The sequence below is a fragment of the Mus musculus genome, chromosome 14 (assembly GCF_000001635.26).
Source record: "Mus musculus strain C57BL/6J chromosome 14, GRCm38.p6 C57BL/6J".
Classification (NCBI taxonomy): Eukaryota; Metazoa; Chordata; class Mammalia; order Rodentia; family Muridae; genus Mus; species Mus musculus.
In genome coordinates, this window is record NC_000080.6 from 28,941,764 (window position 1) to 28,961,001 (window position 19,238).

A 19,238-nucleotide genomic window follows, 5' to 3' on the forward strand; every position below is an offset into this window, starting at 1 on the left:
TGCCTATCATTTCTTTAAAAATAATTAAAACAAGGGGTTTGAAAAAATGGCTAACATGAAAATTTTCACAATTTTTATATTCTATAATAAAATCTAATAAATATATTTAACACAATATTGTCAAACATGGTTAATAGAAACTTCTATAGTATCTAGTGGCACAAATCACATCACAATAATTATGGAGATTAGACACTTTTTATAAATTGTAAAATATCCTATGCAGAAAGTTCAAGAAATCCATGTAGGAACTATTAGATCTAAAGCACACAGAGCAATCTGATGTCTATAGAATATTCCATAAACAGAAACCAGTATTTCTGTTATGTATTACTATTATCCTCAAGTATTACCGTTATACATTAGAAAAGTAGTTCTAGGTGTGTTCTTACTAAAGCAAGAAAAACCACAAGTAAGCCAAGAATACCAAGAATAACTTGAGGAAGAATAAGGAAAGGATACAGGCTCTCCTAAGTATCTCCTAGCTATACTACAGGCCTACATACTGACAGCATATAACATCAAAAACAGCTCTGCAGATCACTGGCTATAAGCATCATTATCAATGGAAAGGGAATCAAGGACTATTTCATAAAAAGTGCAAGTTGATAGAATGGCTTCCTAATCGGTGTGAAGCTCCAGGTTCAATCCCCAACTGCACACATATACTCACATATGCACAAAGATACACACACATGCAGATTAAGGGATGTCAGGGATGCTGAGATGGGCTCAGTGGTTAAAGGCCCAGCTGTCCAAGCCTGCTAATGTAGGCCAGTCCTCAGAACCCATGTAAAGGCAGACAAAGAGAACCTATTCCGAAAAGTTGCCCTCTGACCTTTGCATGTGCCCGGTCAGTGCAAGTATACCCTACCACCTAAACACTGAAAATGAAGTAGAGGTTTATACTTGTATAATATATGGAAAAGGATGAAGTCAGAAGTCCGTTTGTGCTGGGCTGCACATATAAACTGCATGGGGTTCAAGTTCGAAATACAAACAGCATGCACGAATGTGTTCAGAAGAAAAATGCAAACACTGCTGGGCTAGGAAAGGTAAAGACTTTCTTTGGAATGGTACACAAAGCATAAAACAGAAAAGGACAAAGCGGACTATATTAAAATATAACCAAAGGAAAGCTTACATTCATCAAGAGTCATCCACCAATAGTGAATTGATCAAAGAGCAGGATGACGCATAGAAAGTGTCTGTAGTTATTAACAACATAGTCTTGGAGGCACCGAATACCTAAATCAATAAAAATGGACCCAACTATTCAGTAGCCACCCACCCAAGAGGAACAGAGACCCAAGTTTCTAAATGATCAATGAACCTGTTACTATCTGTTCATCATCAGACCTTAGATGCTCAACATCAGACCAGATAGAAATCTGTTCATCATTAGACCATGACTTGTAGGTGGGATTCAGGCATACACAAGGGCTCTGTCCTCTCTAAACACATCTAAGTACATTTGCTGAGTTGTCAATTGTTAGCTGAGGAAACACCAGTTAGGACTTCCTCCAAATAGCAACATATTGAACTAAACTCTTCTATACTCCAGGCTGTATAGTTATACATTCTGAACATTTCCCAATCTTAAAAGAATACCAAAACAAGGGTCGCTTTTTTCCCGGCTGATAAAATTATATTCTCACACCAGAGGGCAGCCATGTTTCCTGGCTCTCAGTGCAATTGTGTGTCTGTGCTCCAGTCTCATGGGTCCGTGGGGAAAGCTCCACAGTCAATAGAAAGGTGTGTGCTGTGGGCTGCTGGGGCTGGGGGTGGCTTACTTGGAGCAGTCTTCGCAAGCAATGTTCCCTGTGGTCTCCTTGATGGTGCGTTCAGAAACAAAGGCTGGGTATTCAGTATCACAAGGTTCCAGGGTCTGTTTCAGTTTCTGGGCTGCAGGGAAAAAAGGGAAGAAAATAATGAAAGCTTGGTGTTCCGGCTCACAGCCATGCCTGGCAAACCACCCATCTCAGATGCAGTTCTCCTTTAAGAAGCTCTGCGATTTTTCTAGGCACAGCACAATGCATTATTTTCTAATTAGTTCAGTGATTTCATCTGCCAAGCAACTCTGTAAGCTATAATTCCTGAAGCAGTTGTGTTGGCTTCATCAGCTATCATTTATACATCACAAGAATTCGACTTTCTGGGTCAACTTCAGCCAAAGGGTCTCTGACCTCAGACACACAGAAACTTAGCAGCAATACATATGGGAATCTGAACACACACATAAAAATGTAAGCTGCATCATGTTACCATACGATTGAGGGCAAGACAAATGTCATGATACAATTGCATAGTTCTATTATTTAAAGAAAATTGCACTGTGAATGTATTTGTATAGTAAAATACATAATATCTTTGAAGTATAGCATAGACCCAACCTTATTATTATGGAGGTTCTAAGTCAAGAAGACTCTGTGTCAGTTTAAATAATGGGGATATGAGAATGAGTGCAGAGTAGGCAATCTATATAGGCTGGAGGTAATTAGTTTAGATAACTTTTGCCTAGTAGTTGGGATCTAAACTCTAAGTCTCAATATTCTTATTTGCACTGAAGGAAGTGAGCCAAGCTGTTTTCAGAGGTTGATGGGAGAAGTGAGTAAAACACTGTTGAGTACTGAGTACAAGGGCTTAGTACATAGTGTTAAGTGTTGGATTAATTATAACAGTGATAACAGTAACAAAACGGCACACGTGTCCTTGGCGTTGCAACTTTAAATGATGCCAATTAGCACATGGTTAAGTGCATAGGCTCCTATGGAAGGGAAGTCTGGAGGACAGACCCCCCACTCTGCTTCTTCTAGATAGTCCTCAGCATACTCCTCTACAAAGTAGGGGTGCTGGCGGCTCAGGCACTCTGCACTGACGAGTTGTAGGTCTACTAATTTATACCTGTACTGTGGCTATCTTCAGATTCCCCACAATCACCAGTTTTTGTTTTGTTTTGGCTGATGTAGGCATGGAATTCAGCTTGTCTATAAAATTTACATTTGTAATTCTAAAATGTGATATATAGAATATAGGTTATGCTCCAGGTACATATGGATGAATGTCAGAACCAGGGCAAATTGTCTTCCTGGGATTCTGTGGGATCTAAGAGGATCCATGAGACCAACATTTGCAAAATAACTAATTGTGAACAGTCGGATAATTATTAGGGCATCTTTTGATGAGTATGAAGTGTCCTTCCTTATCTTTTTTAAAAATCTATATTCCAAATGCAAGGGCACCCACATTCATAAAAGAAACTTTACTAAACTTCAAAGCACACATTGCACCTCATACAATAACAGTGGGAGACTTCAACATCCCACTCTTAGCAATGGGCAGATCATGGAAACAGAAACTAAACAGAGACACAGTGAAACTAACAGAAGTTATGAAACAAATGGATCTAACAGATATTTATAGAACATTTCATCCTAAAGCAAAAGAATATACCTTCTTCTCAGCACCTCACGGTACCTTCTCCAAAATTGACCATATAATAGGTCGTGAATCAGGCCTCAACAGATACAAGAAAATTGAAATAATCCCATGCATTTTATCAGATCACCACAGACTAAACACCACATACACACAGAACAAACACAACAAAAACAACAGAAAGCCCACATACACACAGAAGCTGAACAACACCCTACTTAATGATAACTTGGCCAAGGAAGAAATAAAGAAATTAAAGACTTTTTAGAATTTAATGAAAATGAAGCCACAACATACCCAAACTTATGGGATACAATGAAAGCAGTGCTAAGAGGAAAACTCATAGCTCTGAGCGACTCCAAAAAGAAACTGGAGAGAGCATACACTAGCAGCTTAACAGCACACCTGAAAGCTCTAGAACAAAAAGAAGTATATACACCCAAGAGGAGTAGACAGCAGGAAATAATCAAACTCAGGGTTGAAATCAACCAAGTAGAAACAAAACGAACTATACAAAGAATCAACAAAACCAGGAGCTGGTTTTTTGAGAAAAATCTCTCTCTCTCTCTCTCTCTCTCTCTCTCTCTCTCTCTCTCTCTCTCTCGTGCTCTCTCTTGCGTGCTCTCTCTTTCTCTCTCTCTTTCTCGCGCTCTCTCTCTCACGCCCTCGCCTCTCTCTCTCTCTCTCTCTCTCTCTCTCTCTCTCTCTCTCTCTCCCTCGTTCCTTCTTTCTAACAGGAGTGAAACTGAAAAAGGAAACTTCAGTTAAGAAAATGTCTCCATCAGATTGACGAGTAGGCAAAAGATCACTGAGTATTTTCTTGTGATTTACGTTGCAAGTGCCATCCCTGAATAGCTGCAATAAGAAATCAGTCTGCACAAGATAGTCATTCTATTCCTTCATGACCTCTTCTTCAGTGCCTGCCTCCAAGTTCATGTTTGATTTCCCATCCTGACTACCTTTCATAATATACTGTAAGATATAAGATGAAATAAACTCTTTTTTCTCCAAGAAAAAAAAATTATTAGGGCATCCATAAGCTGTGTCCAATGCATTTACATTCTAGTACAACTGTGTCTAACATATGTGTTTTTCCACTGAGGAAACTATTTGGAGTTATAGTATCCTGGAATATGCTTTTTTATTTAAAATAAAATAATTCAGAGTCTAGTTCAGCTTTTTTTCACTAGAACAAGTGACTTAACTGACCTAAGGTCACCTTACAGGGCTAGACTGAGGAGGGAACATTAATGTACACACTGCTTTTCAGGAGAAATATCTCTCTCTCTCTCTCTCTCTCTCTCTCTCTCTCCCTCTCTCTCTCTCTCTCTCACACACACACACACACACACACACACACACACACACACACACACAGAGACACACACACACACCCAGACACACACACACACAGGACAAATGCTCTTCACTTCTGAGCAATGTCTCCATCTCTCCATCATCTCCCCTTGGACAGTGTTTTTGTTTGTTTGGTTTGGTTTTTTTGTTTGTTTTTCTAAGCATACTCAACAGATAAAGCAAATAGGAGAAATTCAGTCGCTAGCAAATGGGAGAAATTCAGTCGCTCGCAACAAACTGCTTGTCCCTGAGGGAGAAGGGGAGAAGTTGTTCCCTTCCCAGGCCCAGAACTTCCTCGGTGCCTCTGTCTTGTAAAGCGCAGAAGCACCTTTTCCTGAGAGTAGGCAACTTTCCTTGGGCCCTTTGGGTCACCTCGCTTTCCCCTTCCTCTTACCTGGAGGTGGGGCCATCTGGATATAGTTTGGCAACACATCTTATTTTCACAGTTCTTCACAATTAATTTTCTCTGCCTGGCAAGTGATTCTAATGTCCAATTTAGGCAGCTTCCTTTTCTTATATTTAAATTATCTGAATCTCAAAAGGCTCTTTTTTAAATGAAATAAAGATTAAATACACAACAGTGTAGACTATAAGCCGATGAGGCACACACATGTAAGCATCATGTAAAACCTGCTAACAAACAACTCAGTTTGTTAAAGAACTGCTGTGTGCCAGGCACTGTTCTGCTTGGTACACGTGAATTTATTTAACAACAACAACAAGAAAAATGACAAGATTAAGAAATGAACTAGGAGGTAGAAACTTTTTTCTTTTAAAAAATCTCTGTTTCCTAGAGTAGGTGGAAGGGAGGAGACTGAATTAAATTGTCCAAAGTCACCCAGGGAGTAGGTAGTAGAGACAACTTTTGGCTTGGGCTTTTTTTTTTTTTTTTTTTTTTTTTTTTTGCTCCAGCATAAAAATGCTTCATGGCTTTGTGAAGTCAGGCCAATGGCACAAAGTGAGAGGTCTTTGAGGCAGGTTGGGGGAGGCAGCACACACACATGATTCAAATAAGCCCGATAATTTCACCATCTCTAACTCTAATTGTCCAGACCCTATTATAATGGAATGGGTCCAAAATGTCCATGGCAAAGCTCATTTGGCTCTGATCCTCTCTGGAGATGAAATCCTTTTCCTTGGACAATTGTAGGGTACTCGTGCTGATAGAGTGATAACTGTTGACTCTATTTACAGCATGACTGTAGACAGGCTGGAAGTTGCAATTTTACGAATTATCCCACAAAGCCATAGCCACATTTACTCTAACTAACCTGGACCTTTCTGTCTGGAGCACATGGAAAACACCGTCCATATCTGCCAGCCAGTACTGTTTATCTTTGGAATTTCAAACCAATAACCAAAGCTGCCAGCAATCTACTTACTGAGTTCTGTTTTAAGTCTGGGTACTTAAACCTGATCTAACAAAGGTAAGGGTATTCAAAGATGCTGATGCTGGCCTAGGTCACTTCTTCTCCCAGAAGAGACAGATGTGGCTCAGAATCTGGACATAGTCTGCCTTAAGTTCTACAAAGAATGGTTTGTCATAATCTTATGTATTTAAATATGGATTGACTGCTATGCTGGGGATGGAATCCAAGACATGCTCTATACTAGGCATGTGCTCTACACTATGTGGTACCCTTCTACCATCTCAGTTTACTTAACTAAGCCCTTTCAGCAGCATGTCGGGATGTGCTTTCACGTAGAGCCACAGTGCATCTGTGAACAGAACCTTCATTACCACACAATAAGCAAAGCTCTGCTACTGCATAATTTGGCAGACAAAGACACAAAAATCTGTGAAAGTAAGATGCCTGCTCAAAGGCATGCAGCTGTGAGTGTGCACCTGGACAGTCTCACCCCGGAGCCACACTTGCAGATACTCTGATCTGTCTCCCATTCCAGTTACAGGGGTGTCTGAAGCTGAAGTCACCATGACCCACCACTCGCTCCCCAGAGAGCATTCAAGGGGACATGAACACAATCAGATTGCTTGAATTTCCCCTTAGCAACAAATGTCCCTGATGAGAATAACCGGCTTGGGTTCACAGTAATTAAGGGCAGGCAATCGGGAATGGATAGATTTGCCATTTGAATAGCTTCCCTCTCCTTTTGTCCTGTGGATACATCCCCATCCATAACAGGGTGCCAGCAAGCTCCATTCTCTTTGTGAAATTTCACCCAAATGAGACCTTTGTGGTAATCAAGTAGAAGCGGGCTTCCACAGTCCCCCTCATCAAGGAAATGAGGCAGATAAACAGTATAATTATGGATTCCATTTTTAGCTAAAACAAAGACGTATGTCTCAGCTCAGAGTCTTTATCTAGTGAGAGAATGGTAAATTTAGAATGAATTGCAAGTCAAGATGGTTCTAAGACCGTTCCTCCCCTGCACGAAATTCAAGATTTACACAGACTTTTAACAAAATGTTCTCACAACAGCATCCCCTGGATGAATTCACATACACACATCCATTTCAGCATCTTCATATACAATGTAGCAAAAATCATATTAATGCCCAGTAAAGTAGGTGGCAGTGGGCTGAGTAAGACAGTTCCCATGCAGGAATCCACATCATGCTCAAAGAAAGTCAGCTGAGGCGCTGGCTGGTGCTCTCTCTCTCTCTCTCTCTCTCTCTCTCTCTCTCCCTCTCTCCCTCCCTCCCTCCCTCCCTCCCTCTCTCTTTCTGCTTCTATCTTCTTACCTATCTACATGTCTTGTGTCTTCAGAGAGATCTGGTGATATGTAATACCAGTGGCTACCTTTCAGCTAAGGTGGAGGAAGGAGTTTGAAGGGGATCTACGAAAGTTTCCCAGCACTCTGGTATTATGCTCTATGCCAGCATACCCTTGGTAGCAACATAAAGGACCAGCTTTTCTTAGCTTTCCTTATAATCTGTGTGATGAAGGTGTCACAGTCTAGAGCAGTGATTCTTAACTTTCCGAATACTGAGACCCTTTAATACATGTTATGGTAGCCCCCAACTGTAATATTATTCTGTTAGTAGTTCATAACTGTAATTATGCTATTGCTATGAATCATATTGTAAGTTATTTGTTATACAGGAAATCTGATACGTGACCTCAAAAAGGGGTTGAGAGCTACAGGTTGAGAACTGGTGGTCTATCTAGAGTAAAGGGACATCTGGAAATTATCTTTGAGGTGGGGTGTAAGAAGACTCTCAAGGCAGAGCATTATAATTTTCATCCATGTTGGGGCAGCCTGTGAAGAAATAGGGGATGTAATGCTCAGAGTGGGAACCTTCTAGAGTGTCTACAGAATTCATGCCACTGTGCCCTGATCTGTGCCCTCCATCATGGCCAGGACTTCTCGATGCTGGCACTACTTGCTCAGCTATCCATTTGTTGTAGGTGCTGTCATGAGTGTTGTAGAATGTCTAGCAGCATGTTGGTCTCTACCCACTAGATGCCAGTAGCAAGCTATGACAATCAAAACTGTCCCCAGATATTGCAGTGACTGCTGGGAGACAGAGCTTCCCTTCAGTTAAACAGTACAGCTCCAGACAAAGCAAGGATCACAGTAATGGGCTCTTAAAATATAGAAAGGAAAGGAAAGGAAAGGAAAGGAAAGGAAAGGAAAGGAAAGGAAAGGGAAAGGGAAAGGGAAAGGGAAAGGGAAAGGGAAAGGGAAAGGGAAAGGGAAAGGGAAAGGGAAAGGGAAAGGGAAAGGGAAAGGGAAAGGGAAAGGGAAAGGGAAAGGGAAAGGGAAAGGGAAAGGGAAAGGAAAGAAATTGTTAAGTCTTTGGACTAGCATAGATGTTTGAGATGACAGGACAAGGTGAGAATGGGAGCTCTGGCAGTGGAATTGACATAAAGATGGCCTTTCTTGAGGACTGAAGATGCAGCTCAGTTGGTAGACTATTTGTCTGCCATTCAGGAAGATGTACTCCTCAGCATTGAATAAAAAAGCCAACAAACATCCCAGCACGGGAGAGGAGGATATAGATTCAGGAGGATCAAAAGTTTGGGATCATTCTCAGCTGTACAGAAAAACTACTGAGAGAAAACTGTCCTCAACTGTGAAGAGGAATGCCAAGATAAAAATTAACCACCAAAAGATGATGCATCTACTACCCTCAGCACAAAGCTTACTCTTAAGAAATAGTTAACCCCACCCCGCAAAGCATGAGCACACACTTTTACACTAGACTCATGCACATGTGTTCAGTGCCCTCTTCAAACCTGTACCATATCTAATGAACCTTTACTAGGCACCAGGGAAGTCAGAGGTTCCCAGACCTGCCTGCACAGGTAGGGTCCAACTTGCCAGCTAACAGCCACTGCAGAGGCAGCACAACCTCATTTAAACAGAGTGGGTCCTTGTTCCCAGTTACCGGCACCATAGAAAGATGGTGTAGAGAGGCTAATCAAGTTGTAACCTGGGCCCTCAAGCCATACTGATTTACTTTTGCTCCATCCCACCTTTTAAAAAATACAGTGTGAATAATATCAACAAAAGCAAATTCATACCAGAGGTAATATTTCTTTAGTGGATATAATAGTCTTTTTTGCTGTCGCTATGAGTTGTAGTTTGTTCTGTCTACTAATTTCCTATTCTTCATGTGGATTTCTGACTGTATCCCTATCACTAGTCTTTTGTCTTGGATTTTGTTTATCATTTTATATATTTTTATGGTAAAGAGTATGAATCTTGCTTTGTGGCTCAGGCTAATCTCCTCTTCCTAAACTCACAGCAATCTCCCGCCTCAGCTTTCTGAGTAGCTGAGGGGCCTACATGCATGAGTCCTTGCATCTGGCTATCTAAGCATACCAATATTTTATAAATTTAATTAAAAATTTTGCAGTACCGGTATAATAGACCTTTTGGTGGGTGAATTAGAATCTTAAACTGTTCACATTAAGAGATATTTAAGAAGTCATTATTTGGCATTGTGAGTGACTTGTCAACCTTCTTACCAATCTCTGTTACTCACTTACGTTGAATTTCTAGACTAGGATAATAAACATGCTCTACCAGTATCTGTTACAATTAATTAATTAATTAATTAATTAATTAATTATAGTAGCATCTTAGGTCCCATTTACTCTTGTAATCAGGCAATATGACTTATAACACACATATATACACACACAGAGAGACAGAGAAAGAGTCCGAGAGACTGAATACAGAAAGACAGAGACACTGTGCTAATTATAGAGAAAGTGAGCCTTGGTGAGATCGATTCATTTGCTAAAGTTAAGCCTAACTTTAGATATACTGCAGACTTGGGCCTTTGAGAGTATTCATTACCCAGCACTCAGATCATTAACTCATGTGTCTGCAGCTGTGCAGACAAAGCTAGAGTGCTGATCCACTCTTCCAGCCTGGCCAGGGGTGGTGGCTTGTCTGCATCTCTTGGCCTTTCATGTTGCCTGTCAGCTTTCTGAAGGTTTCAAACCCTGACAAAGGGTGGCTCCTCTGCCCCTGCTGAGGAAACAGGTCAAAGTGAACTTGGCCTGAAAGGATCTGTACCATTCTGTGTCCCAGTGCATGTGGCATAGGCTTCGCAGAGAGAGGCTCCCTCTCTGCTGACAGAGCTGAAGAACTGTCACATCGTCCTACATGGTTAATTTAACGCAAGCCAGTGGATCCCTGATGAAGAGCATCAGAGACCTGGGATTCATCACTCACACTAAGAAACAGAAACCCCAGTCACTACCTACCTTTAGCTGTCATGTCGGAGTGCCACCAACTGCACAGGTTAAACTCCACCAGGAACCTAAAGAAATGGTGGAAAAGCCCAGGGTTACGAGATCAGCTAAGCCTGGGTAGAGCAGTACTGTTTTATGTCATTGTGCTGCCCCTCCCTGTTTGAAATAAACAACATTACACTTTGTCGGACATCGCTGTGGCTAGTTGAGACTCCACTGAATTGCCACTAGGTTTCAGCTCACTTGGAAAGAAGCTGTTTTACCTTCCATGGCCTGGGTTCACAGTGTCCTAGTTGAGATGGATTCCTGGTTTGAGAAATGTCTGCAGTTTGGTCAGAGTCAGCCTCTAGGCATTCACCTATATTTACTCCTCTTCTAGCCTAGGTTATTTCATAATAAATAGCCAATTTCTAAAGGGCCTTTTGCCTTATTTCAGAACTTCAAAACAGAACGTTCTTCTTGGTCAGAACCATGCTCTGCAGCAATATAGGAGGAGTTCAGCAAACTTGTAGCAAAAATCAAGCCATAACCTAACTTCAGAACAACCAGAATTTCTCAGTTGCTAGTGAAGGATGCAAACAAAGGTGATATAATCACCTTCTAAGTCAATGGCGATAGATTAAAAAAAAATGTTTTAGGTATGCACTTTTCAGACCCATGGTTACTATCCCTAACAGCTACTTCTCCACAAAGATCCTACCACAAAGATCCTACCACTAGCCTTAATGTATTTTCCATCTCTCTTTTGCACTTGTTTGTCTTTGGTTGTATAAGCATTGTTATATTAATATAGATTTATACTAAATTTATATGTATATGTGTATATACACATATTTATGTATATATATGTATATATACAAACATGTATGTATATGTGTGTATATCTACATCTACATCCATATATGATATATTATATATAGAAATATATATATACACATTTATATACTTATACATATATATATATATATTAATTATCGCAATGTCCATTCATCAAATGGCAAGGGGTTTGCCTTACATCTACAGCACTAGCTCCTGGCTGGGAGAAAGAGAGTGACACTTTGGCGTTCTGGTGAACATTCTACTCATGGAATTCTCCTCTTTCCTGGGATACACTGTCGCTGCGATGTATCATCTCATCTGGAGGCCAGAGTTTCCATCTTTGTCACATTTCAAGTCTGACCTAAGTCACGAAGTCTCCCGGGATCCTCAATTTGATAAGGTAAACTTACTAACTCATACCTAGGAAGAACCCCTAGCTCTCTCTGTAGCCCCTGTAAGCCTGGCTCCTGCCCAAGCCAAGACATCAGAGCAACAGTGGACAGCTTAGCTGTGTGTTCTCCTGACCACAGCCCACCCAGGCAGCATTAAGACAGCCAGGCATCCGTGTTAAATTTAACAGTAACCACAATAAATAGATTTGGCTTGTGTATCCTAAGCTGTTAGTCTGCTCAAGGATGACAGGGAGGTTTGCAGAGTGCTTGCGAATGGCCAACACTAAAACAAGATAACTTTGTAGTCTCGGAGTTCAGTACTTTGAGGTGTTCCATGGATCTAAGGTCAGAGAGAACAGGAAGTGCCAACTCCCCATTCACTTTATCAGAGAAACAGGATCAGGAGACTTGTTGAAAAGAACGTAGCAGATGGTACTTACAAGACAAGTTCCGTCATTATCCACTTGGCTGCAGAGAGAAAGGCCTTATAGGGCTGGAGGGAAGAATTCGCCCCGTTAAAACAATGAATTACATAAGATGTTTGTAGTTTGACTTAAGGTTTTTACATAGAGACAATGTTATTCTTTTAGAGAGATGGATATCATGTTAAAAACCAGGGAGGGTCTAGCTAAAGGAAGAAAATGCTTAGATACTGTATCCCAAAACTAACATCTTAAAACTTTGAACTCCCCTGTAGTGAGATGTGATTTACAAGTAAAATAAACATGATCTAATACAAGGGTTATCACTGGGAGGAAGGAGGAAGTTCAGCAAACGATGCTTAAACCTTTACCCTCTAGGGGCTAATATTTCACAGCCTGGTGCTGAGGGGCTGGAATCATGTAACTAATTTCAAATGGTAATTCGCACGGCTCCCCTTTGGAAAGGTGACTCACAGTTCTCCATCACTGTGCATCGTTCATTGAGAGACGCACAAATTGAACACACTTGATTTTAATGCCTTCCATGAATTATGTAGGATTTGGGCTGCCCTTTCTCGCACTTACATATTTGGACTTGAAAAAATGATAACCATATGGACATGTGATTTTATCCCCTCAGAAAATCCCCTGCATGCTATAAAAGAAGGCATTGACAGCCTAATCTTTATTTCAGAATATTTTAATTAAAAAAAGCAGTTGGATTGTTTACTCTGTGATATTTCCTATGTGGATAATTCAATTTCCTGAATTCTGGAAAATACCATGTCCTCCTCAGTTGGCTCTTTGTGCCTAGGTATGCCAGATATGTAAGTGGTGTGCAGATTTGCAAGGCAGACGATGGCACTGGCAGAGAGCTGGGCTCCAGACGGCAGGTCCAGAAAACCCTCAGCACCTTTTGTGGCTGCCATTAGGAAAAAGCATGCCAGATCTTGGTTTCTGAGGCGACAGCTGCCTAATCCTCCTCTCTGAGCATTTTAATTATAAGAACCAGAACTGGGAATGGAGGAATTATCCAGTTTTGAATAAAACAAGAATAAATTTATAGTGCCCTAAACATTGCTGAAAGGTTCCTGTCTCAAGCAGAGAGCAACATAAACAAACAAACAAACGAAACCCATTGGGCTTATTCCCAGCCCACCCTGCTTTGCAAGGCTGTATATTTTTTTATTTGATTTGAGTAAGGCTTTCAACATCAACATCGAGTGAATCCCTGAACCAGGGGACCCTCTTTCTCCATGTTTAGGGTTAGAGAAAGATACTAACTTCAACAATTTCTTAAAACCAAATGCCTCAAATCGCCATGCTCTGCTCATTAGGTGTTATGACATTAAAACCATCACTTCCCTGGAGCCCCAGAAAGAGCCAAGGAGTTAGACCACGGCTGATTCTGCATCTGTGTTCCCGCTGAAATGAGTGGCTGAGGTAGACCTAAGAGGAATCCCAAGGCTGTGTAGCTTGGCACTGGCTCACAAGAGGCCAGGAAAAAGGAACTCAGGCAGAGCCTGCTAGACCCAGACTCTAAGGATATCTGAGCAAACAAAGGGATTATGCAAATAGGGATTAAGGTTGTAAGTGGAAACAATCGCTGGGGACTCAAGGGGTCATTGAGCTTTTTAAAAGGGATGGAGGAAACCTGTCTTGGGAAGATTTCAAATCTGGAAATAAGTCACACTAAGTGCAGGGAAGCCAGTTTGGAAACAAAAAGCCCGGATTCCAAGTGATGTTTCCTCTCAAGTTTCCATTAAGCAGTGTTTTCTATAAAGTCCAACTTCTCAGCTGCCTCTCAGAAACTTTGTATCTCAGACTCTTTCTGGCTCACTGTGTGTAGAAGAATCATGTTAAACATGTAGCTCTTAGATAGCATCCTGCTAAGGTCTCAGGTCTCACAGAGGCTGCTAAGTTCACCAAGATGACTTTGAAATCTTGTCCTTAAATGAACATTTTGGATGGCTTTTAGTATTCCCAAAATCATATTTCAAGGGTTACGTTTGAATACATCTGTGGGCTATCTTGAGGTCTACCTTAAAGGAGAAAAATATTCTGAGTTTTCAGGTAATTGATATTTTCTGTACACTGCAAATTACATTTTAAAACTGACAATTGTTGGTTTCTGACAGGCTGGAGCTCGTTTCTAAGGACACAGCACTGTATGCCTTGACCCTAGGTTGTAATATCCCCCCTCACTGGAAGCAGCTCCCAGGCAGAAAGCACTGAGAAGAGCAGAGGAACCCACCTGTTCACTTGGCTGGAGAGCACTATTACAAGCCAAAAGGAAGATATTTTCCTGTGTGTGCGTGCATGTGTATGTGTGTAGTACTCAGTTGTGTGTGTACCTGTGGATTCAGAGGTGGGAGGTAAATGACAGATGTCTCTTCCTCTGTTGCAGTTCCCCTTGGGTTTTGAGACAAAGTCTCTGAAAGATCTTGAAGTTCAGGGCTCAGGCTGGCTAGATGTACTGGGGATTCTCTGGACTCCATGCTGCACCTGCTCAGAGCTTACAGATGTGCACTGCTGTGTTTGGGTTTCATGTGGGTCCTGGGGACCCAAATTCAGGTCCTCAAGGTTATGTGGAAGGAGATGTAGGGACTAAGCTATCTCACCAACTCCCTCAGAAGGACAATTTCTGTTAAACCAACCAAATTCTCTTATGTAACTGTCAATGAAGCTCCTCCCCTCCTTGTCTATAAAAAAGGGACAGTTCATTAATCCATCTAAGAGCCTGACCTGATTTTTAACTTACATAATCACTGGACCCGGGTTTAAACAGAAACAGTTTTTAGTGAGTCAAGTCAGGAAATACATTCTTGGTTTTGAGTAAGGTACATTTGATTACCCTAAAGTCTGAGCCACAGGTCCCAAAGGCAGCAGAAGCTCCCAGCCATTCCCTGGGTAGCATCCTTGTACTTACGTCCAGAAGTCCATGGGCACTGTCACTGCTCTCCTTGTTGGCTCTACACATGGCTTGGTAGTCGTACAAGGTTATTCTGTGGGGGAAATACAAAGAGGCTTCAGGAAATGAAAACATATGGCCACTACATAATGCTTAGTTAGGGCCAGCGAGGTGAGCAGTCACTAGCAACATGAGCTATAGTCACAACAGAACGAGGCTCAACTATTAGAGGCATAGAGCATAGTGGTGAATCGGAACAGAATCACATTGCAAATATAGGCTAACAAAGGGAGGGACTGAAGAGTGCCGGGAGATAGAAAATTATCCAACTTGATGAATTCTCTCCATTTTACTTCTAAACAAGCATAGTTGGCATGGACCACCATACTCTCCAGGCTACTCTGACTGAGTTGGTGACCCTGATATGTTTGATACATGAGACCCATCAAGAGACACTTTAGGGTACAAAGTAGCAGAACCATCACTAGGAAGCAGACAGGGATTGAGTTAAGACCTAAGGTGATGGGAAGGGGAAGCCTGAGAGGAGGAGGAGTGTTTACTGTCCACAATCCTCCATGCTATCACTCCAATAGTGAGTGCATCCTTGCTTGAGAACAGCCTCATTTGTGAGACAAGAATGTTGACATTTTATTGTCAATCCTGATAAAAGTATAGCTGTCAGCCCCAGAAACTCTGTCTAATTTGTCTGAGGTATTTTAGTTCCCCGTTGACAATTAAAAATTTAATTAATGAAGGTAAATGGAGCAAGTGCCTTGTCTCATCCTCAGAAGCAGTGGACAGAGACAGGTCCCCCTGACTTCCACTGCCCCACCACAATTCCTGACAGTTTAAAGGGGAGCTGACCAAAGTCCAACCTGACATGGAAAGATTTCAAATAGCTTAAAACACTCGCTCTTATTTGTCCATGTAGAATTCTCCCTCACAAGAATCCATTTCTAGAACAGTCCATTGCTTAACACTGGGTACACTTATTGCTATGCTTAGAAAAGACTACTATAATACAATATTACCACTGTATGTGGCCAATCTGATGTGGTATCCGTCTCTCACCTCCCTGATTCCCTACTACAGTATATATCATGGAGAAGGAATTCTGTTTTTCAAGGCAAATACATAAACTACTGCCTGCTGACAAACTCACCCAGGTGAGCCCCAAGACGTAATGACATAATTGGGACAGCTTCCCGGAGAAAGTTCAGATCAATGTATAGATGCCAAAAAGAAAACTGGCCAGTACTAATCAAACTGCAATGGAGGTCAGCTCCAACCAGTGAGTGGTACACAGTGGCACAATAAGGCACAAAGGGTGATTACACAATCACCTATGTACTCCTGGGTGACTCTCTCGATCAGAAACTGTCTCCCATTTGTCTACCTTTTGCTTCCTGCAAACAAGCAGCTTTGCTTAGGGAGTAGAAATAAAGACCTTGAGCCAGACCCACACTACCCTTGGTGAAGTCTAGACCCAGGCCTCCATCTGCTGGCCAGAGGATGGACAGTTCACTGGGAAGCCACCATGTTTATTACTGTAGTCCAAGGCACCCTCCAAAGCTGGGGTGAGAGGGACATGCTATCTATAGTACCTTCCATCCCTGCATTCTGAGTTGAGGGCTGAGGTACTAAGCTGCTGTTGGCTGGATTCTGGGTGGTGACCATAAGCAATGGATTCTTCAGAGCATATCAGCCCATTTGCCAAAAGTACAAAGCAGGTCTCAGGCAGCCTGACATGTGCAAATCCACAGAGCTAATGAGTGGCAGGGCCAGAATGATCCTAGGGCCAATCTGAATCCACTTCAAGTCTGCTTTCTTCTCAGAAACACAGAGTCGCATCTATATCGATGCTAGGCTCTCACTGGAATATCATAACAAACGCTGCTTAAGATAGGTTCTCAGAACCAAAGTCCTGGATCATTTGGAGCCTCCTGCTGAGGGACGACTGAGGAGTCCCCAGCCAGAATGAACCCAGCTGGCTTACAAGACCAGCTGCCTGGTGGTAACCATGGCAACTCCCTGACTGACAGATGGCTGGAAGCTCAGGATTCTCCCTGGATCTTTTCCAGAGACCCCAGCTGACACTGAGGAGGGCAAAATGAATCACCATGGGGAAGCTTCCGAGCAGAGCCTGAGCACCTGCCTCTCATTGCAAAAGGAAGGGAAAGGGGGTGGTTGGGTCCTACTGTTCCCAAAGAGGTCAGAGAATCAGCCTTCCCTGTCTTCTCAACATGCTGGCAAAAAGGAGACTTTGAGAATATTGCTCTTTTGGAATTGATTTTCTTTTTTCTTTACTGTTTTAAATAACTCCACTTTGTGGCTACCTGCATCCTGTTCTGCTGATTATAGTCAAAGAACAAGATAATTGCCTGCTTTCATTCGGCTCTAAAATAAGCCCTGAGAATTGTGCCTAGCCCAAGCCCATGTACAGCCCTGTAGAGCTCAGCTCTGGGAATTTAGCCTCATGACAGATAACATGCTTTAATTCCCATGACTTCATCCCCAGACCACTTCAACCACGGTTGTCCACAGCCTAAGACCTTGTCATTAGCAACAACCCACTCCCTAGATGGGGCTCTTTGAAATTGTGAAGAGGCAGGCACTCTGTCCCAAGTAGCAACTCAAAGCCTGCCATGCACCCTGGACGGGATAATCTACTTTTTAATAGTCATTTTCATGTTACTGGGGTCTTTTTTTGTTTTGTTTTGTTTTATGTTTTCTCCACCAAGAAAAAAAAAAAAAAAGATCCCAACCAAGCAATACTTTTTTCTAATGCTTAGCAGGTTGAATTTTAAAGTGGTAAGCTAAGCTCATGTAGTCTGCTTAGCGACTGTGGGACAAACATTTATTAAATACCTACTCTATGCCACAAGTCCAGGAAACTTGCCTATAATAGTGCCTAATCATGGTAGTGTCTCCATCCCTTGTTCAATTATTAGCAACTCTGAAACAAACCTTGAAACAGCTTACTATTTATAAATATAGCCATAAAAGAATGACCCCAGAAGCTGACATAAGGCTCATCTTGGGTTATATAATTAAGCATTTTTTAATCTAAACCTCTAAGAAGCAAAGCGACTGACCTGCAGTGGCATCTACAAATGTTTTTCCTGTTGAGCTTGAAAGCACACTCTGTAGGGGTCGCTCTCACAGGCAAGGGCATGAAACATGAACACATGAAATTCTTAAAGAAGGGAGGGCTGTCTCTCCTGCCCCAGAACCCGGCATTAGTCAGGTCATCCCACTGAAGCGGCTCCTCACAGAACACTGTAATTTCCACATGGCACACTCACATGGGAGCCAGGAATTTACCTCACCCAGGCCCTGTTGCTCTCATGTCGTCTAACCGCAGATCACTCAGCACAAGCTTTAGTTGAGGAGCGTACTCTGCAAGGCTGTGTGTTGCTGCATTACCCAGGAGGCAGTGCGCTGGGCCATACCGATTGACTTCACTCATATCGCTCACTCATCGTGCTGTAAGGAAGTTACCACTTCCCATTGTCAGGTGCTAGTGGTATCCAAAAGACCAAAGCTGTTATTTTCTCCTGGGAATTTTTGGCATTCTCCCCAATGTCAGGGGCACGGAACAGAACAGGTTCCTAGAGTAGGAAACTAATGCTGCTTACATCAGGGCATCCAGGAGGCGGAGACTACCAGGAGGGGGCGGAGCCAAGATCTATCTTTCTAAGGATGACTCCCTTCCTCCAACCAGATCTCACCCTCCATAGCCCCACTGCCTCCCAAAAGTCCCTTCAATTATTGGGTCCATCAGTGGATGAAGCGAAGCCGTTGACTATTCCTTGAGGATTTTTGGAAGTTGGGCTCATTCCTCAAAGGAACTACGGGAGTAAAGCAGACAGCAGCTGGCCTGGTCTGGAGGAGGTAGGGTTAGTCTCCTCCCAGTGCCTAGGTACTCTGTTGATATGCAATACCCAAGTATCTCCTTGTTTACGTTGCCCAAGGTAGCATGGGAGTGTGATGAGGCCATCCAATTGAGCAGAAGTATTGCAAGGGAGGCTACTTAATAAATGTTTGATTTATTAAAGTAAATTTTAGGGAACAAATAATAAACCGTGTCTTTTGAACATTTGTGGTCCTTATGAATCCCTTTTCTGTCATCCTGACCTGCAGAAACAGTGGCTGGTCCACAGCTTTCCTGTACCAGCAGACAACTTTGTGTTGAAAAGCCAGAGAGAGGAAAGTAGAATACAACACT

General features: G+C 42.2%; 1 protein-coding gene across 4 annotated transcripts in view; it reads right to left on the reverse strand.

Annotated features, from left to right (window-relative positions):
- Positions 1-19,238, reverse strand: part of Cacna2d3 (calcium channel, voltage-dependent, alpha2/delta subunit 3) — an 817,833-nt gene that overhangs the window by 36,821 nt on the left and 761,774 nt on the right. For all 4 annotated transcript variants that reach the window (NM_009785.1, XM_011244938.3, XM_006518486.4 and 1 more), the window contains 4 exons: positions 15,029-15,104; positions 12,118-12,170; positions 10,479-10,534; positions 1,794-1,905 (listed from right to left, as the gene is read on the reverse strand). In NM_009785.1, the coding sequence (NP_033915.1) occupies positions 1,794-1,905; positions 10,479-10,534; positions 12,118-12,170; positions 15,029-15,104 (297 nt within the window). The remainder of the gene's footprint in view (positions 1-1,793; positions 1,906-10,478; positions 10,535-12,117; positions 12,171-15,028; positions 15,105-19,238) is intronic.